Source organism: Parasteatoda tepidariorum, chromosome 9 (assembly GCF_043381705.1).
Source record: "Parasteatoda tepidariorum isolate YZ-2023 chromosome 9, CAS_Ptep_4.0, whole genome shotgun sequence".
NCBI classification, from domain to species: Eukaryota; Metazoa; Arthropoda; class Arachnida; order Araneae; family Theridiidae; genus Parasteatoda; species Parasteatoda tepidariorum.
This window is the reverse complement of record NC_092212.1, coordinates 76,886,714-76,911,223: the sequence shown is the minus strand read 5'-3', so window position 1 is coordinate 76,911,223 and position 24,510 is coordinate 76,886,714. Positions and strand designations below refer to the sequence as shown.

The 24,510-nt window shown below is 26.9% G+C and overlaps 3 protein-coding genes across 4 annotated transcripts in view; 1 reads left to right on the top strand and 2 right to left on the bottom strand.

Moving 5' to 3' along the window:
- Positions 1 to 10,932, bottom strand: part of LOC107440676 (uncharacterized) — a 60,422-nt gene extending 49,490 nt beyond the window's left edge. Inside the window, exon 1 of the mRNA XM_043053289.2 lies at positions 10,561 to 10,932. The gene's annotated coding sequence lies outside the window, so the exon portion shown is untranslated. The remainder of the gene's footprint in view (positions 1 to 10,560) is intronic.
- LOC107440675 (NADH dehydrogenase (ubiquinone) B15 subunit) overlaps positions 1 to 12,371 on the bottom strand; it is a 123,070-nt gene extending 110,699 nt beyond the window's left edge. Inside the window, exon 1 of the mRNA XM_071185120.1 lies at positions 12,361 to 12,371. The gene's annotated coding sequence lies outside the window, so the exon portion shown is untranslated. The remainder of the gene's footprint in view (positions 1 to 12,360) is intronic.
- The window catches only part of LOC107444862 (Nucleoporin 35kDa), an 18,740-nt gene continuing 5,345 nt past the window's right edge, over positions 11,116 to 24,510 (top strand). Inside the window, exons 1-9 of one of the 2 annotated variants that reach the window (XM_043053290.2) lie at positions 11,116 to 11,275; positions 13,558 to 13,682; positions 15,572 to 15,705; positions 17,328 to 17,430; positions 17,744 to 17,774; positions 20,532 to 20,649; positions 22,317 to 22,370; positions 22,472 to 22,541; positions 23,908 to 24,036. In XM_043053290.2, the coding sequence (XP_042909224.1) occupies positions 11,239 to 11,275; positions 13,558 to 13,682; positions 15,572 to 15,705; positions 17,328 to 17,430; positions 17,744 to 17,774; positions 20,532 to 20,649; positions 22,317 to 22,370; positions 22,472 to 22,541; positions 23,908 to 24,036 (801 nt within the window). In that variant the 5' untranslated portion in view covers positions 11,116 to 11,238. The remainder of the gene's footprint in view (positions 11,276 to 13,557; positions 13,683 to 15,571; positions 15,706 to 17,327; positions 17,431 to 17,743; positions 17,775 to 20,531; positions 20,650 to 22,316; positions 22,371 to 22,471; positions 22,542 to 23,907; positions 24,037 to 24,510) is intronic. The other variant, XM_043053291.2, reaches the window with a different exon arrangement.

Here is a 24,510-nt window from a genome sequence, read left to right as displayed (position 1 = left end):
ACAATTTTAAATTTTACAAAACGTTACTGCTTTTTAAAAACTTACAGTTACTTATAACACATTGAAATATCATACACATTCAATTCTTCACGTTTTTTAGAAATAGTTGTTTCTTTTATTGACTTGAACTTAAAAATATTTTGTGTTTTTTTCTTTTCTAAAAGCACTACTAGTAGAATTTAATTTATTGAACTCTGTCGATATCGAAAATCAATGTGAGCACCTCAAAACTGACCAAATAAATAAATAATCTCTTCAAAATGCAGTATCTTGCTCCTTCCACCCCCCCCCCACACACACTATTCTTTTCTTTCAAAATGTTCCACTCTCACAGAGGCAAAAGGAAGAATATTTTAATAAATCTACCACAGAAAAGGCATGCCTTCTGTAGCACATACCCTTTCTAATCTCTCAATATGTTCTATCCTCGCTGCAAGGTCTCATTCTAGGTGAAAGAAAGAAAAACTTTTTGTTTTAAATATTTTTACAAGTCTAAAAAATTTTTCCAATTGACTACTAATACTGGAAATTAAGGACTTTAAAAAACCTTGAACCAAGAATAAGTACTTTTAAGAGCCTTTAATTTTCAAAATAAAAATTAAGCAGTATTTAAGGACCGTGGGAACCCTGTAATTAGAACGAATGTAAATTATAATCACACGATGGAAGAAAAATATATGTATTACATCATTTATGAATTTTATAAAGCGTTTATGAAACATTTCATACAAGTTGGCTCAAATTGAAGATTTCAAAATAGTTACTTAAAATCTGAAAATAACATTCAGAAATAATAATTAAAAAAAATTATTAATTTCTTAAAACCATACCATCAAACTACTACTTCCATTTCCGTAATTTTAGAAAATATTTTTGGATTTAGTAACAATTATTTTCTCATGGTTTTGAAGGCAATGCACTAATACATAAAAAATTCGAATAAAAAGAGTTAGGTCCCCCACTACAAAGAAATATTTTTAATAGATTTATAAATGGTAGTAAAATGGTAAAAACATGACTCTTCCCTTTCATTCGGAAAGAGTAAACTATCTTAGCCTAACACATCTGTTATAACGCAAATTTATCAGCAAATGTTTTCACAAGTAAACTTACAGAATGCAATTCAAAAAAAGAAGTGAAAGTTATGAAAAGTTACTTTGCCGGGAAAAAAAAGGTAGAAATTGAGAGTTCTACTAGTCAGGCAGCTTTTTCAGGGTTAAAAAGCTGCTCTATTTATTTCACTTACTACCAGTGGGAAAAAATACTTCGCAAAAACTTCAAATGTTAGTGGACATGTTAATACTGTTATTTATAAGGTTGAAGCCAGTATGGCGACAAGAGTCGCTAAAACCATAAGCATAAACGACAGATTTGCCGCCTTGAAATATGTTTGGAATTTACAATCTGGTAACGAAAGATAGTTTTTTGCAGCGGATTCGATACATTTAAAAAAAAAATTGTACTTAATTGTAATTTCATTTTTCTAAGCGTGTATAAAATTTCAATTTTAAAATTCAGATGGAATAACAAAGTGTCTGGTACAAAAATTTTTTAATTTAAATGTTGAAACTTCAGATATACATGTTGTGCTGTGATTTGCATTCATGCACTGACAGTATGATTGTTCATCAGAAATCAATGTTTTTTGCACTTTTAGAATTGATTTTATTTAAAATTTTAGATAATTAAATGTTAATATAATATTTCATTATCTTTTACTTTCTCTGTTTTCCTCTTTTATTTATTTATTTGGTCTCAGCATTTTAATCTCTATGCTGAATACATTTACAATTTTTGCTTTTCATTCAATTAATTCTGAATTTTAATACAGTCAAACCCCGCTATAGTGAGCCTTTAAGGGACCGAAATTTCGGTTCACTATAACCGGGACTTCACTATAACCGTTCAGCAAATAATTTTAACTAATGGTTCCAAACTGCCCTCTTTTATTACACATTAATTAAATAAATGACCAATAAAATGAAATAAAAAAATGACTGAAAAATGATACGCAGTAACAAAACAAAAAAAGTTAACTTTTATTTTTCATTACGCTTCGTCTTGCGTACAAAAAAAATTCTTCAGCTGATGAGCAATCCTCAATATCAAGTATGGAAACACTTCCCGACTATCCGATAATTTTTCCTGAATTTATGTCTAATTATTCTGTCTAACCAGCCATTCAAGCACATAAAAATAGTCTCACCAAATCGCTTAGCAAATACATTGGCTCAGACTGTCCAAATACTGGAAGATTGCGGCTTCTTTGAATGCTGAACCAATTCAATAATGCTATTCAATAATGAAGCAAACAAGGAAAAATGCCTGTTGCTACATTCCATGCTATAGATGGTTTTAAAAATCGGTATATGTATTTATTTTGAAGTAGAAATTTCAAAATTATTACCAAAAAAATGAAGAAAATTAGTCGAAGACAGAAAAAAGTTCATAATATCCAATTCCCTCTCTTTTTTTGATTCACTATATCTACAAAAAATAACATTAAACGTGTGTAGCAAGGCACAGGAGCGAACATTTCGTTCACTATAAATCATGTTCACTATAGCGGGGTTTGACTGTAAATACTTATCTTCAAAAACTATTTGGTAATGAACGTAATTAGTTTTAAAAATAACATTAAACGTGTGTAGCAAGGTACAGGAGCGATTCGTTCACTATATCCGGTAGTTCACTATAAACCATGTTCACTATAGCGGGGTTTGACTGTAAATACTTACCTTCAATAACTATTTGGTAATGAACGTAATTAGTTTTAAGGTGTGAGAGATGGCAATGATAAATTTTGATGTGCACCATAACATAAATTATGTAATTGTAAAGTTCGCTTTTCCCGTCCTCAACTTTGTCTACAATATTAAGATTTTGGAACACTATACTTATTTTGAACCACAATATCTATCTGGTCCTACTGAACGGCTAAATTTTCATTGCTGGCAAGAACCCTAGTTACTTAAATGATATCTAATAATAATTACATTTGATTATTTATTCCAATCATATTTACAAGCTTGATTCAATCCATTAGATACAGAGAACGTCTATGCAATGTAATGGCTTAAACCGCGTCTCAGATGTCAACATTGCTAGAATGACAATCATAATTGACAACTAACACTTTCCAGAAACAAACATGTTAAATAGTAAAACTCTTTTAAAACATCTGGAAAAGTTTTCAGATGGAGTATAATATTTTATTTTTTTTTAAATTTAAAAATATATATATATAGATTTGTAATTTTTAAGAATATTTATTTCACTCTTTGACTTTAATTATTAGCTTATTATATATTTTCCCCCTTACATTTATTCACTTTATTAATTTACAAAAACAAAATGAGAAGAAATTTTTTTAATCTAAAGCGCTGTACATATGATTTCACTGCGACGTAACTCATATTGCCAGAAAGCTACTTTTACAGGGGCCTCATTAAAATACAGATACGAGACTCTTTTCTCCAAACGTAGAAACGAATTAACCATTCTAGTTGTTATGCCGTTTTAATTATTTCTAGTTCTGTCAAATAATAATTATTAGTATATTTTAATGACGAAGAAAACAAATAAACATTTACTTTTCAAACGTCGCAAAATGAGTCGAGCTAAGCTAAAAGAAAAAAAGTGCTTTTTTTTTCTTATTGCGTTTGTCTTGTGCATTGTAACATTAAACTTAATTTAGAGTTAAATTATTTAAGTTTTGTATAAAATTAATTTGATTATTACTGATTATTAGAGCCCGGATTTTGATGACCTAAAAAATCTCAATTAATGCCCTTGAAACGGGCAAAAAATACCCTTAAAAATGTAAAATAAAATGCATTAAAATGCAAAATACGCCCCTAAATTTAAGGAAAAATGCCCTATAAATCTAAAAAAATGCTCTAAAGGACAAAAAATGTCCAAAAATGCAAAAAAAAAATTGCAAATGTCATCAAAATCCGGGCCTTACTGATTATAGTTGAAATAGCAATGTAAAAAAAAAAAAAATAGAAAAAAATCTTAAAGCACGAAAAAAAAAATAGCTTCACGGCAGCTTAACTTACTGTTTCGGAATTAAGCTTTCTAAAAGCTACTTAAGCAAAAACTATATGAAAAGGAGAGTAAAAATCCTCAGCCTGTAACACGGCGACCTTTGTATTTTTTTTTTATATATATATATACTTCGTGCATCATTTAAGCCGACCCTTAAATCTCATTTAAAAAGCTGATTACTTAACAATAGAAATCTGAAAGTTTACTGTATAAATAAAATTTTTAAAAGAAAAAACGCGATTTTTTCTTTTTAAACTTTATTTTCAGAATTAATATTTTAACTGTTTTTTATGTAAGATTGTTTAAAAAAATTTTGTTAAAAGAAAATTAGTTCAATGCAAAATAAATAATCTAAACAAGAATGTCAGTTTAACGTTATTCAAGCTTTCAAATTCTTTTAAACCACATTTTAAAATTCAACACTGGTTTTGGTAATAAGTCTAAAAATTAATTTCAAGCATTGGAAATTATAAAAATTCAAATGACACAAACCAATTTTTTTTAATAATGCTTGTTTCAGAAAAACAAAACACTACGACGTATTTAAAACTTATCTTAACAAAACTGGAGCTTATTTTTAAAAAGATCATTTTTAAAACAGGATATTTTCACATGAAAAAAAATGTCAATGCACTTTCACTATTTAATTAAATTTATCATTTGTTAACAAATTATAAAACTTGCTTTTTTTTCTGAAAGAAAAAAAATTCCTACACTAATTTTTCCTACCGCTATATCGCCATATAACATTCCGCCCAGATAAAAGTTTAAAAAAGATTAATCTTGAAAACAATGAAAAAAAAAATTTATAACTACACGATAAGGTTTCAGACAAGAAAAAGGAGAAAACTGACCAACAAAAATTAATTATATTTAGTTTCCCACTCCTCTTAATCTATTTTATGCATATAATCGCCATTAAGAAATTTCCTACAATTCGCATAAAATTCGAGTCAATTATTCTGCGACATAATTCCAAACGATGCCAAATACCACAGAAGGATGAAATGTCAAGTTCATGATTAGTTGTCCCAATAACGATATTTCGTACCTAATTGTAATTCTCCTCGCGTTCTGAACCCATTTCTATCGATATGTATTAATGTTCTTAATGCAAGGGGAAAATTTATACAAGAATGCATTGCTTTTATTTCAGGATGTTCTTCTGAGAGCCAAATGTTAGACAAAAAAGAAAACGATAAAATGAAAACAATTTTTAGAAAATGAAAACGATGTTTAGACGAATCTATTTCAAATTTGATCTACCTATGATTCATGACTTGAGCTCATGCTTATATTGATTATTTAAAATGGTATTAAATCATTATAGATTTAATTCACAGTGACGGTATTGTAGGCGCATTTTATTCTCATTTAAACTTATTCGATTTGTAAATACTCAAAATCATGAGTAATTTTTATTAATACAAAATATAAAAATTGTTAATAAAATAAAAGTTAAAGCTTAAATTAATTTTTTTTTAATTCACAACCAAAATGAATATACTATAATGATAAGAAAGTCTTTTTGAGGTATCAGTAACCAACATTAAAAAGTACGTTATATATTTGGAATTTATTAATTCCCAAAAACAGTCATCTCTTTCAATAGTTTATAATAACGGACAAATATTGTGTGAAACCAATTAAGAAGTTTTCTGTAAGTTCACAAAATTTTTATCATTAAAACATACCTTTCACAAAATATTTTATTGCGAAAACGGACCCTTTACAGTATCTTAATCTACGCTATAAGTTTTCGTTCAAAAAATAAAGTAAATAACGTCTTTAACTCATAATTTTAAAATTAAAACNGAGTACCCTGGAATTCGTTTTTTTTTTTTTTTTCTTCTTCTTTTTTCTCTTTTTTTTTACCGCTAAAACTGAATCTTATTTTCACAAAAAACAGGACTCTGACAGAAATAACTATAATAATTATAGATTCAGAAAACTTCGACTAGTTTTTTTCACAAAATCACGCAGTTATTAAAGATTTTTCATAGAGTGGGGTAGATTTTTCATAATTTTCATTTTAAACAGGAAATTTGCTAGGGATATAGAATAACTAATAACTCTGAAATAAATAACCCATCTAAAACAAGCTTTTTAGTTAGGCACTGAGCTACATTTCAAGATAAAGTGGAATCATTATTTCAACAAACGTTATTTATAGGTTATTAACTATTCCCGTTGACCAACCCAAACTTCACCTAGAATGTCCCCAGATTTCCTAAAAATTTATAGAAAATTAGCTAATTAATTGCAAAGAATAACAAACAATAGTATTATTAATGAAAAATAAAATAAAAAAATTATAAAAGAAGAAATTTAATATTTTAATGGGCTGATTGTTTTTGTTATTACAAGCAAAATGTATTGAAAAAGAAAATGAAACTCATTTATGACAAAAATACTAAGTAACAATTTTTGAATTAATGAATAAAATATTTTTAATAAAAATTGCACATTTATCATTCATGGGCTATATTTAGCCTTGTATACCCTTACTGTAAAGTTATTATTTTATTCCCACATCTTCTAGTCACCTTATAGGAGTTCTTTTAGACAAAATATGGATCCATTAACAATCCTTCACAAGCAAAAAATTTTACCACTAGACAGAACACTCTACAATATATTTTATCATAAAAAAAATTCCTTACTATATTTTTTCTCTTTAAAAATAAACTCTAGAAAATATATTTGAGGATATCGTTAATTCATAATTTTAAAATTAAACTGCTTGAAAAACATGGTTTTTATATATTTTCAGAAAAACAGGACCCTGACAGAAAGAGCCTAATTCTGAAGTAATTATAGATTGAGAAAATTAAGAGTTTAGATTTTTCACAAAAACAGAACCTTTCAGTCTGGAATACCTTCCAGCCTTCAGAATATGTTTTCTTGGTTGGGAACATTACTTCAAAAACTGAGTGATCACAATCTACCTAAATCTACATCAAGGATCAAGTTCTGATTAGAACATCCAGGGATAGAAATTGAGAAAATTTAATCACTAGTCGAAAGGACGAGTAACTTAAATTATCAGTCCGTACCTATATTCACTAGCCCATCTAAATGTCTCTATTAGATTTCTTTAAAATAAAATCAACAAAGTGATTTAAATGAAATATTACGATACAGAGAATGTATATTGTTTTCGATATGATCAAATATGCTGTTTTATGATAATAATACAGAATAAAGTATGACACCTAACACGAAAGCAGCGAATCATCCTTTACACCAATTGCAAGTTACATGGAACCACCAGGGGTCTGTCCAGACATTTTGTGAAAGGTCCGTTTTTCGTGAAATTGTGAAAAAATNTATAAATTATACTATTATTTATTTCATCCAAGTCATGTTTCAATGCTACAGGAGCTACAAATCACTATTTATTTTGCACTTTGGCATTGTTTTTGAACCACCATAAAGGATGAATCCAAAGCATACTCTCAACTGCATCGTATTATACCTACTTCTCTCTTATTGTGATAATTATTAAATTTTATATATACAGTACAGAACCCGTTATCCGGAAATCAGAAAACCGGAAAACCAAAAAACCGGAACGAAATTCGATAAATTTTCCCGCCATTTTTTAAAAAAAAAATTTGTTTTCCTCATAAGGTTTTAGGATTTTTTTTTCTTTTTTGAAAGATGTTCACCTTACCATCATTTTGGAAATAATCATTAGTGTATTACTTCATCGTTTTTTCTTCTTTTTAAGATTATTTCCAAAAAACATTTTTTTTTTTAGTTGGGTTTAACAATAAAAAAACGGCTTTTTGTAGCGATTCAGAAAACCGGAAAAATCAGTTATCCGGAATAGCGATGGTCCCGATCGTTCCGGATAATCGGTTCCCTACTGTACATACACAAGTGCATGACAACATTTTGATGAAAATTACCATTTGAGCTTAAAGAATGAAAATAAAAAAAAATCCTAACTATATAATTTAGAAATAAGCATTGAATTTCTCTAGTTAAGCAATGTATTGTTTCANCAGATTTTAGCTCAGAAATTATCTAATTTATTTCTTTTATTGAAAACAAAATTATCCATTTAAAAACATCGCCTATCAGAATAACATGTAGTAAGCAGCTGCAAACTTTTTAACCGGAACTAGAGTAGGTGCCGAGCTCGACATTGTTATTGTTTACATTTATAATGAAAACACCATCCATATAGATCGATAATTTTTTACCATATTATAGGCATTGCAAAAATTTTAGATAGAGATCAGATTTCTTATAAACTTACAAATATACTTAGACATTTAAGGTAAGTTACACACATTTTAATTAATACATTATAAAGCATTTTCTTCTAAACCTTGGATAAACATTGACAGACTTTTTAAATATTTTGTTTATGGCAAAATCCTTAGAAAAACAAATCGGTAAGAAACTCAAATTTTAGCCAATAGTATTGAAATTTTAAAATTCATTCTTAAAAAAAGAAGGGGAAAAAAAACATTGTGTCCTTTAGATTTAATACTATCATTTAAATTCGAAATATACAAAAGTAGTGACCCTTTAAAGTAAGGGATTTTAAATTGTAAGAGCATAATAATCATACATAAAAAACTTAAATAATCATCAAAAAAAGTTTACAATAATCTTAAATTCGAATTCTATAATTTTAATTTTTTTACCCTGCAAACTCTCTTTCTTAAGAAACAGTCTGGCACAACATGGAGACATTTTGCGGACATTGTATTCTGTTACGTTCATAGGATGAAATAGGAGAAACGATGTCTTAAAATTTTCAATGCTAAATATAAATTCTATAAAAGTTAAACTTTTAATTATTATTAAACAAAATTTCGAATGTCGCCTCTTAGAGTATCAAGACTGCAGGACCATGGGCAAATACTCATTTGTCCCTTTAAATGGCTCTGATTCTATGTATGCTTATTTTAGAAAAGAAAAATTAACTCCTTTAGGAAAAAGTGATTATTTTACAAAATATTAAAATTGTCAATTCTATACAAATATAAAAAGAAGAAATATTAATCTCCCAATAGCTTGTTTCGTAAATCTTACAAAAACCAGTTAAAGAATAAATAAATAACCATAACATCATAAAAATAAAATTGACACTAATTTTGTACCTTACCCAATAAAAGAAGAACATTACTTTAACCAAAATATCATCAAAAATTGCCTTTAAAAAAAAAGAAATTTATGTGTATTCTAACATAAAAAAGTTATATAAAAAGGGAAACAGCTTACAATATTTCTGGGGTGATTTCCGTATCATGATTTGTGATCTTTCCGTAACGTGATCTTTAAAATCTATTTGGCGAGACAGATCATGATACGGAAATATCCCCATATTTCTTATAAATAAACTTGAAATCTTTAAACTTTTCACTTTCTTTTAAAATTAAATTTGAATAATATATGACTTAATATTCCATACATTAAAAAAAGGCATTTATAAGTATATATTTTGCAATCAGATGAAATTTTTTCAGTAGTTACTTTATGATGAGTCAACTAGCAAACTATAATAGGAAGTTTCCAGCTCTTTTGATTAAACTAATAAAAATGATAAACGAAAAAAAAAAATTCACGTTTCTATAAATTTGTTCAAAAATACAGGTATTAAAATTAAATATTTCACTTATAATTATATAAATTATACTATAGTCATAAAAATTTTACTATAACAGTAAAAATTTTACTATTATAACAAAAATTTTACTAAAAACAAATACGAATTAGGTTATATAAGTTGAATTACTAAATTTGTTCTCATTCAGATATTACCAGCTAAACTAAATATCAATAAAAAACAAAATTAAAATATGAAAATCACATTGAAAATAAAAGCTATTTCAAAACTTATAATTAAAATAACTAGGTAAAAATTTTAGTATGCATATATAGATAGATATGTCAAGTATAAAAAATATTTTATTTCATAAAACTAACCATTATCATTTTCTCAGAATCTCAAAAATAATTAGAGATAAATCAGTCAATATCTACTTTATGAACAGTCAAGTAAATTATAATAAGGAGTTAACTAACTCTTTTGACTAAAGACTAAGATAAGATAAATTTATTGGAGAGATTTCATTAATTTGTTCAAAAATACAGGTTTTTAATAAAAAATAAACTCACAAATCTTTTTCTTACAATCAAAAATAATATTTAAAGCTAAAATTAAATCCTTAAATTGATAGATTCTTAAATCCTTGATTGAATTAAATTGATAGACAATAAAATAATATGAACAGCCAAATAAATTATAATAAGGAGTTAACTAACTCTTTTGACTAAAGACTAAGAAAAATGATAAATTTATCGGCGAGATTTCATTAATTTGTTCAAAAATACAGGTTTTTAATAAAAAAATAAACTCACAAATCTTTTTCTTACAATCAAAAATAATATTTAAAGCTAAAATTAAATCCTTAAATTGATAGATTCTTAAATCCTTGATTGAATTAAATTGATAGACAATATATTGATAAATAAATTAAATTTATTTACCTGCTTCTGTATTAACACTCCATCACTCTTCGGATCAGAATAACTCGAATGTGAAGATGAAAGACCAATGATTGCGAATGAATATTTATTTTAAGATACTAAATTTATTTTATTTAAATAAAATAATTCCACTAGATTTGTATGAAATTGGCAGATTTTTTCCATTACAAAACTTAAAGTATGATGAAAGAGAAAACAACTAAAGATTAGTAAAAATTAAAAACAAACGTCACGAAAAAACACCATAAAACTTAATATTTATTATCCATAAATATATTTTAAAAGATTAAATTGGAGACTTTAGAACCCGTCGACCCGAAATAGTTCACTTCTTTGCTACCCAGAATGCTTTTCGAAAACATGCCAGTTGCCATTAGTTTAAATGTCAAATGAAAAAGGTAGAAACAAATTTAAATAATAGAAGGCAAAAATCAATCACATTTAAAATAAATGTAACTAAAAATATCTTTAACTTATAATAATACAATTTTCCCTTTAATATCACAAAATGTACAATTTATCAACAAATGGCTTGCCTTTTAGATACTTTTATAATAAATGATGTGAAGGGAAATGAAGTGCAGTGTTATTTTTTGAAAAGGCGAGTCAGATTTGAAGAAATTAATAATTGTGCATTAAAGTATTTATAATTTTCCAGTTTGATCGTATTTTAAAATTATGTTTTCACCATACAGTCAGACAGATAGGCTTAGAGGTTATTCTCAGTTATTTTAGACTACTTATTTTAGATTTATTTTCTCTATACCCTTGCATGCTGGAAATCAATAAATTATTATTTTATTCTATGTTACACTACTTTTATAAATGATAATTGAAGTTAATTATTGTTTTCCTTTTTTTTTGGTGTTAAATTAAGTGTACAATATCCAGGGTGTCATTCCTGGAAAGGTTAGAAAAACTTATTTTAAAACTTATATTAAAATAATGATACTTTATCATTATAGCTTGATTTGCAAAGGATTCAAAATTTTGCACTTCTTAATTGTTAGAAATAAACAAACAAACAAAAAAGCTTGGAACTATTAATAAATTCAAGAAATAAAAAGAAGAATTTAAAATTTGGCATTTCTTAAATATTAGAAATAAACTAAACAAAACTTGTAACTACTAACAAACTCTAAGTTAAGAATTACTGCTATTTTGTCAAGTTAAAAACTTTTATTCAGTTGAAAAAGCACATTAAACAAAACTTAATTACAAACAAAACTTAATTACAAACAAAATTACATGTTCAGTAGTCGGGGTCACTGTGCGGAAGCATACAATAGCAAGTGAAAGCAAAATTGATTAGAAAAGTTTTTTTTATGTGTACATGTGTTTCTCAAAGGAAGATTTTATGAATGAAAGTAATCAATCTTGACATTCTTCAGTAATGTAGTATGCTAAACAAAATGATCCTTGGAAATAGGGATTTGTGAAAGCCTTATTGTTGGCATCAAGATATTTAAAATATTACAAAAAATACATCAAGTTAAATTTTTTTTTAAATATACAAAGTTTAAAAAAGCAATTTTGTTAATATTTATTTCATTTTTAATTTAAAATTTGAAAATTACTTTAATTACAATCAAAAGAGAAATTTTTAAAAATTAAGTATTCGGCCTAAAATTTGGGCGGCTATTCGGCCCCATCACTATTCGTTACATCACTACTTGGAAATATTGAAAATTTTGTTTAGTATCAAAATATTTTACTTCAAATAGTATGTTTTGATATAATCATTTTGGGAAAATGCAAGAATCTGTTCTTAAATATCTTTTAACAACTTTTTTTCTAATTTTATTGCCCAAAAATGATTTAATTTTAAATTATAAGCAGTTAAACTCAAATAAAAATACAGTCTTACCAAAACTATGAGTTTTTGACATGACGGTAAAAGCCGTCATGTGTCAAAAACTTGCCAACTCTGGGTCTGAGGTAATAGTAGAAATAAAATGCGTAGTTAGATTTATGGTTTTAGCAGTTACATATGATGTGAGCAAAACCAAAAACTGTTAATAGTTAAAAAATAGTCATAAATTTTTTTTATAGAAACAGACAGAGTAAATTTATATATACTATAAATTTTATAGGTAATACCTGTTAAAAATTTTAAAGGTAATAATATTATATATAATTATAAAGATAATTTTATTGATAAAAATAATCTTATTATTTGTTCCAAATTTTAAAAATAAGTCAATTAAAAAAGAAATTGTCTAAAAATATAACTATGTATTAACCTTGTTAAAAAAAATTTAAAATTTCTGATATCAAGTTTCGGAATAAGTAAAAAAGGTTAATATTTCCATCAGAAATAAATTACTTTTCCTTACTGCTCCCGCTGTGGACTGATCATATAGTAGAACACCAAATTCACGCATCACTGGCTGCAGTAAGTAGGCTGGTGGGCAACAACTTTGATCAGCCTGCGTATGGGCCGAGGGTGAGCGGTATCGGTCCACGTTAAACTGTTCTATCGGATAGTACTCGACTTCACGCACAGGTCATTGGGCAGAGCCAACAAAGTTTGATAGTCTTTGTCATAAAACAAATATGTAGAAGAAAAGTTTTAATTTTTTTTCGTTGAAGTAAACCATCTACCTACACTAAACTAATTATTTAATATTTTTTTAAATATTTCTTAAGAGTTCAAAGTAAAAAATACGAATATAGTGATTAAAGTTATTAAACAAACTTAGAATTGAAAAGCTTTTTATACTTCATAGCTTTCAATTTTGCACTCAAAAAAATTATTAAAATGTGCCGCTAATAGTATAAGAATTAAAATTCAACAATCAAACTCAAATAGGTGATGGAAATTCATTTATGCAAATGACTTAAATTACTCTAGGTTTCCTAAGTGACCCTGAATAATGACATAATTTATCTAATTATTAAGTTTTATGTTACCCTGATTATAATAAAATTCCATATCTGTATTATTTAAACAAATATCAAGTAATACCATGTAATAAAATATTTATTTTATTATAGATCCAAGTAGTCCTGGTAATACTGAACCAATGACAATAGGCTCTCCTGTTTCTAGTCCTCAAAACAAATCTATCAGTAATCAAAATTTCTTACCTCCTTATCTTTTTGGTGAAACCTCATCTCCTGTAAGTTGATATTTGATTTTAGATTCTTTTGCATGTTGAATATTTTTTAATGCATTTTTACCATTTTTATTTATTAATCGAAGTATATAATCAGAGTCATAAGTCTGTGTCCCAGCATTTTTATTGTAAGTTGGATGTATTTAAGTGAAATGTTTTTTTATTATAGTTTATAAGTCGGGCAAGTTTTAAAAATCAACGGGCACTTGGGACACAAAGTTGAATATTCTGTACTTGGATAGCAAGATACTGTCCAAAACTGCACCCATTTACCAAAACAATTGAAACAAATAACTTTGATATTTGTTAATAATGATGCACTGCAGAAGCATAGAAGTGTTTCTTATAAAGTTTTTGATTTTAGTGTAAACCAGTTTGCTTTAGCTTGTTAAAACTATTAGCTTTTCAGTTTCACTGATTCAATTAGGAGCATTTTTTTTTAAAAAAAGCACAATCAGAAATATTAGCATAATCAAAATTAGAAATGTAAAAGTTATTAATATAAATCTTGACCTGCTTTAAAAAAAATTTCAACAAATTATTGCAAAGTGTTTAACTTAAATTTTAGCATTTGAGCAGGCTGCATGTGTAATGATTAATGTATAAATCTTGATTTAATCGTAATTTGGGAACTGTTTTTATTCTAAAATCATTAACGATGCAAAAGTCCAACTATCTAGACTTAATCAAACCTGAAAGCTTGAGTTAAAAGTGATTATTTTTCTATAAGATTATAAGTAGAAAAAGTATTCAGAACACTCTGAACACCTTTTCTGCATCTATCATAATAAAGTTATAAGAAATTAATTTTTTCTAAAAATTAAATCAAATGTTTCAAAAATTGTAGTTTCTTTGAAAAGAACATATTTATTTACATTTTTACAATATGAATGAAAATTTTCTTGATAATGTTCCTATGAGATGATAAAGGGAAAGAAAAATATTTTCTTGTTTTAATTTCGCTATGACAAGTCCTGCTGGAAAAAAAAATTCAGAGGACTACTGGACGAGTAATATTCTTGTCATAAAACATATGATCGGAACAGGAGAAGTTAAAAGGTAGTTTATCACTATCACATGTAAAAAATTAACACAAGAATAGAAAAAGATGATTCACTAAGCTTTTTACTCAAGAATATGATTGATGTACAGTGCATGAAGAAGGAAAAAACTGACCACCCTGATTAACTTTTGAACTGAAGATTGGATCTTCATACTCTAGGATTTAATCTTGGTTTGATGGGGTGCCCTCATATTAGCCAATTAATTAGTGAAGACGATAATTTAATCTACAAAATCAGTTTCAAAAATTTACTTTCTTTGAATGAACATATCTTTTTTCAGCGGATTCAAATTCCTGACCTCCAAAACATAGGGGTAGCCATAATCTGAGAAATGTGGTTCCATAATTTGGTTAATTTTATTTTTGCAAATTTTGTTGTATTTCAAGAACTTTTTAATCAAATTGAAAAGTTTTTGCACACAATTATAAAACTTGTTTATCCAAAGATAATTCAATGTAAATAAAAGAAAATCTCAGTAAATATTTATTATTTTATTTAATAACAGTTGAAAAATTTTGAATTGAAGGCATACAATTTTTACATAATTTTAAAGTATGTAATTTTCCATAGTAAAATACAAAATTTGAGCATTATTAATTATTGTGTTTTCTAACATTTCCAATTGTAAAAAAAAAATTTTAATAAAGCATTTATTTTTTAAAAATATCAATTTGATATACAAACTTTTGTTTTAAATCAAGGTTTGTGTATCAGCATTGGTCATATTCATTGCTGTTGACCAACCCATCTGAAAGTTGACATGCTTGTGAGACATTTGATAATAATTTGTATGTAGTGATTGGTTTTAATTACTCTTTTATTCCTTAGGTGATATCTCCATCTTGGAATTCACCTATACCATCTAAACGACCAAGAAGTTCTTTTCAGACTCCTTCAACTATAATTAATCCTATTTCACAGTTCAAGGAACAGCAGCTGTCTTACCAGTCACCTTCTACTAGGTAAAGAGAAAAAAGGGGTTTATGACCTCTATCGGGGTGGGTCGAAAAAGTCATAGTATCTTAAAACATTTAGCAATTAGGGGGAAAGTTGTTCGCTACTTTCATTTAGAGCAGAGGTCGCCAAAAAGGTCTATATAGACCCCAGGGGTCTATTTAACATAAGCGGGGGTTGATCTGAGCCAGGGGGTCGATCCGAACCAGAAGGATCGATTGGTCGAAGGATTGTCAGTATTTTTCAGATATGTGACAGTTAGAAATAAACGAAGAAGACTTGGAAATATATACAGGTAATCTTCAAAAATTGATCGACGATTTTAAACTGCGTTTTGTTGATTTGGAAAACATTGACATCCCTGATTGGATTATTGTGCCATTTTCTGCTCAAATTGAAAACGTGGACATCAACCTGCAAGATGAGCTTGCTGAATTATTATGGGGATTTGAAGCAAAGACGCTTTTTAAAAATTTAACAATAAGCAAATTTTGGACAAATATAAATATAATGCAAAAATATGTAAGACTTTACGAAATAGCTCAGCCATTTATGATAGCATTTCCAAGTTCCTATATGGTTGAAGCCGGTTTCAGTCACGTAAATTCAATCTTAACTAAGAACAGAGATAAATTAAATGTGGAGTTTCGAGGGGATTTGAGATTAAAATTGGCCAATTTTGAACCCAATATAACGAATCTTGCAAAAAAANAAAAAAAAAAAAAAAAAAAAAAAAAAAAAAAAAAAAAAAAAAACAGGCACACCCATGTCATTGATTAAGAAGCAGTAAATCTGTAGTTACTTTACTTATTATTTCTACTTACTTATAACATTATACTTTTTATTTAATAAATATTTTTTATTTAATATATAATAAAAAATAATAATTTAATTTATTTAATATATACTTTTTATTTAATAAATATTAAGGTATGTATTTATATTTCAACATTAATATATTATTCATAAAACTATTGTTACACTATGTACTATTACTTTAATAAATGTTCAAAATCATAAAATAAATGTACAAACCCAGAATCTAATAGAGTTTTATTTTAATTAACAGAAAATTACTTTTATGGGGGTCGATCGAAAAATTATGTAGGGGTCGATGATCAAAAAAGTTTGGCAACCCCTGATTTAGAGCAATGCAAAAACTTTTAATTAATATTATTGGATGTCAAAGCATTTTTAAAAAAAAATTAGATTTTGTTGATCAGTTTGCCATAGTGCTTAAAAGTTACCATTTTTTCAAGTGTGCTTTAATTTTTAAAAGATTAAAAAGACTTTTATAAACACTGTTGTTAAAAAATGGAGACTTTAGTCCTGAAGCATTAACTTCAGGACTAAACAATCAATAAATTTTGAAATTTTTAAGCATTGGTTCAATTTTTCCAACTTTTGGCAAAGTAAGGCATCAGAAAATTTTTATATATTTCTTAGTGGTGGTAAGTAACAACTGTTCCTAAAAGATTTAAAATACTTCGACTTTTTAAACCAACCTTACTGAGCCTGTATATCTAGTGAAAAATTTTAAATGTGTATTCAATTGTAAAAAATTCTGTGTTTTTAATCTTTTATTTATTTTTGTTCTGAAGTTCGATTAATGTTTTTATTCTCTATTTAGCTCTGTTATAAATAGTCCGAATCCAACCAAAAGTGGTGCACCCCCTGTTGAAGGTCTGTTGTACAGTACACCAACTCTTACTACTTCATTTGATACTTCAAAGGTATAGAATTTAAGTTTTTGGAGAAAAATAATCAAATAATAATAAAGAATTGGATTTTTAAAAAAATCATTGTTATGTGCTAGATGCTATGAAAATTCTGTTTGAGTTTTGAAACTTTGTTATGAAACATAGTATAGATTTTCATTCTAAATGCACAATTATGCTGCAAATGTTTTAAAATAAGCTATGCTGTTTAAAATAATTTATTAAGGATGTATTTATTTTTAAAACTTTTCTATGCATTACTCTTTTAATATTAGGTATGTTTTTAATATTACTTTCACTAAGAATTATATTTATCCTTTTCCAACAGTTGGAGATTTCTCAATTTACAGACAAGCAAGGTAATTTGATTTTTGTTTTATACTGTATATATTTATTTCTGTGTTATCTCATTATTATGAATGCTTCCGCATCGTCTCTTATCTGTACTAACTAAAATTCATTGTTAATATGCTCATTTTAATTAAGTAATAAAAAAATTTTAGTTTATACTTTGTTTATAAAATAATTTAGCAGCTTGTTCTGATAAAATATAGTTATGAAATATTTTAGCTAAGTCTGAAATTATGCATGTTTTTTCACATATTTTATTCTATAGGTTGGCTGGTTTAAACCAATATGATTGTAAAACTGATTTATCACATCTTTTAAATAACTTTATTTTCCATTAATTATATCAGTACTTTTAGTTTGATTGTAACCGAATGAAAAAGAGTAAATTTTTCCAAAAAATATTTTTAATCTTTAGTTTAATCGCTATTGTGAGTTAAATTAACATGTAATTTCTAAATGCTTACAAATTATTGCTTATCTGCTGAAATATGAATGAAATTATTGTGAGTAAATTTTGAATTTAGTCATAATGTCTCTCAGAATTCTTAAAATAAACCAGACTATCACCAAGTCAAATTTTTCTGCTTTTTAATATTGGTAAACATAACATTTGCTTACTACAATCAGAGGCATAAATGAAAAAAAGGTAATTGTATAAATTCAATATTTTACTTTGGTTTTTAAGAAAAATTCTGATAGTGTAAACTAACTTTTATTGTATGTGTGCAGTAATTTTTTTTATTTATATTTCTAATATTTTTCAAGTGCAATATTTATATTAAGGAGCATTATTTAGAAATATCGAAATTTCCGTTAAAATGTTATTAATATATGTTTTATTTGCATCACATATGCAATAATTTATGTTGCATCACATATGACCATTTTTAAGCGTAAAGCATCATTGTGTTCAAAATAAATCTCAAAAAAGTAGTTTATTCTTTATTTATTATAAAATCATTGGCACTTCACTAAACATACCTATTACTTCAATATTCTGTATGTATGTAGCACATTTGCTAATTTTAGTCCTTTTCATCATTTCATTATTTTCAAATATTTTTTAATGAAAACAATATTACCTTATATTTTTTACATCCCTTTAATTTAAAATTTTTATATATTTTAGTAAAAGAAAACTTGCATGATCAATTTATTTAGCAAATTGATAAAAAAATTTGTAAATCGAATACTGCTATTTAATGACATTAATGCTCAAGTACGACATTTTCGTCAAAACTGATGCACAAAAACTCATTCTTAAATCCAAAAAATATCTATCGTATTTAAATTTTATTTGTATGTTAAGTTGAAATGTAAAGTACTGTGTAAAACATATTTAAAATCTTCCTTTTTTTTTTTTGTCTGTTTATAGAAGGAAAGTGAATATTTTAAAATTGTTTATTGAGACTATTTATAAATAGTCAAAAAAGTTTTCAAGATTATATTTAACAATACTTTTAATTACATTTAATTTTGAATGTGAAGTATTGCTTACTCTTTGTTTAAAATAAACTGCAAAAAAAGCACTGTTTTTTTGCAATTTATTTATTTTTTTAATTTTTTTTACCTTGTAAAACTATAAAATGTATTCAATTTGTAATTCAAAAGAAATCTCATATAAAGTTATTCATAAAAATTTCATCTAAAGTTTAAGAACACTTTAAAACGTATTACCTATTAATAAGTTGTATCTAANTTGAAAATATCAAAAATATCGAAATTTTCTTTAAAATGTTATTAACGTATATTATTTTATTTGCATCACATATGCAATAATTTATGTTGCATCACATATGACCATTGTTAAGCTTAAAGCTTCATTGTGTTAAAAATAAATCTCATAAAAGTAGTTTATTCTTTATTTAATATAAAATCATTGGTACTTCACTAAAACATACCCATTACTTCACTATTGTATGCAGTCCATTTCATAATTTTAGTCCTTTTCATTATTTTCAAATATTTTTTAATGAAAACAATAGAACCTCATATTTTTTACATTCCTTTAATTTAAAATTTTTATGTATTTTAGTGAACAAAAAATTTCACAATGAATTTATTAAGCAAATTGATTAAAATGCTGTAAATTGAATACTTCTATTTAATGACATTAATGCTCTCAAGTATGACATTTTCATAAAAAATGATGCACAAAAACTCATTCTTAAATACAAAAAATACCTATCAAATTAAAATTTTATTTGTATGTTAAGTTGAAATGTAAAGTGCTGTGCAAAGCATATTCAAAATCATCAGTTATTCTTTTTTTAATTTTTTATTGTCTTCGTCTGTTTATAAAAGGAAAGTGAATACTTTAAAATTGTTTATTGATAATATTTATTAATTGCGAAAAAAAGTCTTCAAGATTATACTGAACAATACTTTTAATTACATTTAATTTAGAACATGAAGTATTGCTTACTCTTTGTTTTAAGTAAACAGCAAAAAAAAACTGTTTTTTTGCAGTTTATTATTTTAAAAAAAGTTTTTTTTTTACCTTGTAATACTATAAAATGTATTCAATTTGTAATTCAAAAAAAATCTCATATAATGTTATTCATAAAAATTTCATCTAAAGTTTAACAACACTTTAAAACGTATTACCTATTAATAAGTTGTATCTAAATAATTAAGACGGTTACTTTAATAACCTTAAAATTGTTAATCTAAAAAATATTTCATATATAAATGTTTAAAATTGTTTTCTTTAGATTTTTCATTACAGTTGTCTTTTGTTGAAAAATTAATACTTTTTTTTCCAGTTTCTTTTATGGGTGATGCCTCTCATTATAGTGGTGTATTGACTCCAAGTAGATCCTTTTCTATGAATAATGCTTCCTTTTTGTCTCCAGCTCAAATCGATCCTTTTTATACACAGGGGTAAATATGATACATTAATCATTGTTTAATAGTGTGTATATGTTAAGTAAACTTGTATAAGATGTAGTGCGTAGCATTTTTTAAAAGTTATTGAAGGGGCTTATTTTCAATTTTTGTTTTTAAAAGCCCTTAAAGGTGCTTTTCTCATTGTTCAACGTTTTGACTATTCATTCAACCACAATTTATTTCGGTGTACCGTCGGCCCATAGCGAATGAAAGCGTCAAACATTTTACATGTTTGATGAAATACTTGGGAGTTCGCATGTGCGTCTACTGAGCTGAGTTCGGTGAGATTATTGCACTCTCGCGTTCAATTCTGCTGTATTTTGCAAGATATTCTCTATTTCAGGCTTCATTTTCCACCCTCTGCTATCGAACCAAAAAATTTCTTGATTATTTTATAATGGCTTATATAATTAAGAAAAGAGTTTGTCAGAAACTAGTTATTTTATCATGATCATATAAAGTCTTTTAAGATTATTTTGCATTTTGTTCAAGTATATAGTCCTTAAAAATATTTTTTGAGTGCTTAAAAAGCACTTAGGAGATAAACATTTTGAGGAATTATGTACAGTGAAACCTCTCCAAGGCGATAGCTCTCTGTTCAACAGTAAAATGGTCATTAATGGAGATTGGTCGTTCTTAAAGGTTACCTCCATTGTTATCGAAGGTTAAAAAAAAATTCAGAAACGATTTTATCTTTAATCAGTATCATTTTCTTGGTGTGGAAAAGTCACTTCCTTGTGTTAGCACCATGAAAACCAGAATGATGAATAGAACTTAGCATCAATAAAAATGATCCCTACTGATATAATTGTGTGTAAAAAACAAATTTACCGGGTGCTTCTGACTTCAGTTCAACTGAAGCTGCACATTACCTCCATATGGTCGAAGCTCCTTAACATTCGAACGTGGAACAAAAATTTACCCGACTTGTAAGAAATGCTGTGTCCATCCAGCCCCACTGAAACGTATACTTGATTTTGTCGGACTTAACTTCCGACCCCTTGTCGTCGACTTTCTGGCTGTCAACAACTTTTCAGAGTTGATCTGACTAATGTCAAATCTATGAGGATAAGCAACAATAACAAATTTACCAATAATGAATGATAGAATAAGGTAGTTTAAATGAATAAACAATTAGGTTTTTTTGTTTAAAATTGCATTTAATTTTATATCATAAAAATTAGTTAGCTTTAAAAAATTGAGTAGAGGTTTGATTGTATGAGATGCTAGGTTTTTCGAAAATAACTTCTTTTTTTTCTTTCTAATTCAACTTTCAGCTCTAAAAGTTAATCACTGATAGCATCGTCTTTATTACACTCTGACTGCAACCTAAGGTTGTAGATCTCTTTCAGAGATTATCAAAAAGAGCTATTAAATTAATGGCAGATTAAGATCTAAATTTAATTTGATAAAAAGGTGTTTCTGATAATTGTAAAAAATATATTACATTGAATTCTAACGCTGATATTTGAATTGTTTGTTATTTCAGTTCTAATACTGTAACGTATACCTTCTTATTTTACATTTGAAAATTCTTTATGTTTTTTTTATTATGTATTCTTATTTTATTCTAAATATCACAATTGTTTTGTTTTTTTTTCCTTCCTCAAATTAAATTTAAAGATTTGGCATGAAAAAAAAAATTCTTTTTTAAATTTTAGGGAAGCCTTAAAAAGCAGTGAACAATTGGATGAATCTTGGGTTACCATATTTGGGTAAATTAAAACTTTTTTTTTCTTTATCTCTTGTTTACTCTTTTATGTTAAATGTGATGTAAATACGGAAGAACTAATTTTAATTATGTTATATAAAATAGATTTCCACCAGCTTCTTCCCACTACATTCTTCAACAGTTTAACCAATATGGAAATATTATCGAACACAAAGTAAGTAAATCCTATTAACTTTTCTCTTATTAATAAATTTAAGATTTAAAAATGTGTGGGAGATTCTATTTGCCATTTTTATGTTGTCAACTTAAATATTAAAATGTTTAGATTCTATATCTTTATAGAGAGTCATTTAACATTTAAATCTAAACAGAATTATATAATTATTATCTAACATTGTGCGTGACATTTTTAAAAAGTGCTTTTTTTTATGAAAGCCCTTAAAGATGGTTTTTTAATTGGGTGTTTTACTAAAATGTTTAATTTTCCATTCCCTGAAACGAGATACTTTTTCTTTATTATGTCGGATTTAGTCACAAATTATGTAAAAAGCGTGGTTTTCAAATTGTTCCATTCAACGTTTTCATAATTCATTTAACCATAATCTATTTCGGCATGTTGATCTTCTGGAGCACCAGTCATTTTACATGTTTGATGAAATACGTGCGCATCCGTATGTGTGTATACTAAGTTGAATTTGGTGGGAAGGAGTCTTGCACTCTCAGCTGTATTTTACTGGAGATACTCAGTTTCAGGCTTCACTTTCCGCTTACTGAAATCAAACCGAAAAAGCTCTCAAATTTTTGCTGATCATTGCCAAATTTTATTTCTCTTGTTAATTTTATCGTTGGTGAAGTGCCACTTTCTTCGTCACTGGCAAGCCAATGTTCTTGCCCTCTTCTAGTTATAGATAAAGTACCATTATCCTTGAACTTGACTTGGGTATTATTCATTAATTCACTCCCATTCAAGTTAATAAAGAAAAGAATTGATTGAGATTTTTAATCATAGGATTTTTTAACTAAGGGATAGTCCAATAATTTCATAATTTTTATTGTTTTGTTCTTTTTTTGCTTATTACTTTTTATTAATGTATTATTACTTTTAAGATTTTCAGCACTAGTAAGTTTTGTGAAAAAGCACAATAATATTAGGAGGCAAGATTTAAAGAAGTATGAAGTTAAGAGGCTCTCACTATTTTAAATGCAGCAAAAAATCTTATGTTATTCAGATTTGTCATTCCAAATAACTTTAATTCATGTCCACAATAAAAAACAATTACAACTAAAATAAAAAATTTAATTTTATCAAATTTGTTATGTATTATGAGTGTAGGGACCATATGATAATTTGCTTTAGACAAAAATGTTTAGCTTCAATTCTCATTGTATTTACGTTTCAAAATTATTTTTTTAAAAAAATTAATCATTTAAATAAAAGAAATGCTGAAAAAAGAAACAAACTTTTAATAAAAATTTAATAGGGCCATTCATTAATATATATAGAGATATGACAACGTTGGGAGAGAAATAAATTTTTTTCATTGACATACAGATTATTTATTTATTCCATTTTATTTTAGAGTTCACCAAATGGAAATTGGATGCATGTAAAATATCAGTCTAAACTTCAGGCTAAAAAAGCATTAAGCAAGAATGGGAAAGTATATAGTGGAAACATAATGATTGGTGTCAAAGCATGCATTGAAATGGTATGTTGTTGTTTTTACATTATTGCAAATCAGCAAGTATTCTTTTCCTTGTAGTTTTCAAAATTTAATAATTTTTATTGACATAAAAGTTTTAAATTTTTATTCATTTCAACTAAATTCTGAAATATCTATAATACATAAAAAATACATTTGATGTTATTTGTATCACAGTAGATAACTAAACTATAACTAACTCAGTGGCGCGACAGCCCATTAAGAGGGCCAAGGCCGACTGTGCCCATCTCAGTTTTCTTGACCTTGGGCTCTGGGGTGCAGGAGCATATGTTCCGGTCAGGTGGTCAGCCGAACGCGGAACCCCCAGTGTTAGTTCCCAAGCATGCTTGGTACTCATTTTATCGACCCACTGAAGGGATGAAAGGCTGAGTCGGCCTTGCCCGGCCCAAGGATCGAACCAAGGACCTGTGGCACGACAGCGCGAAGCGCTACCGTGTTCATTCTACGTCTATCTACCAC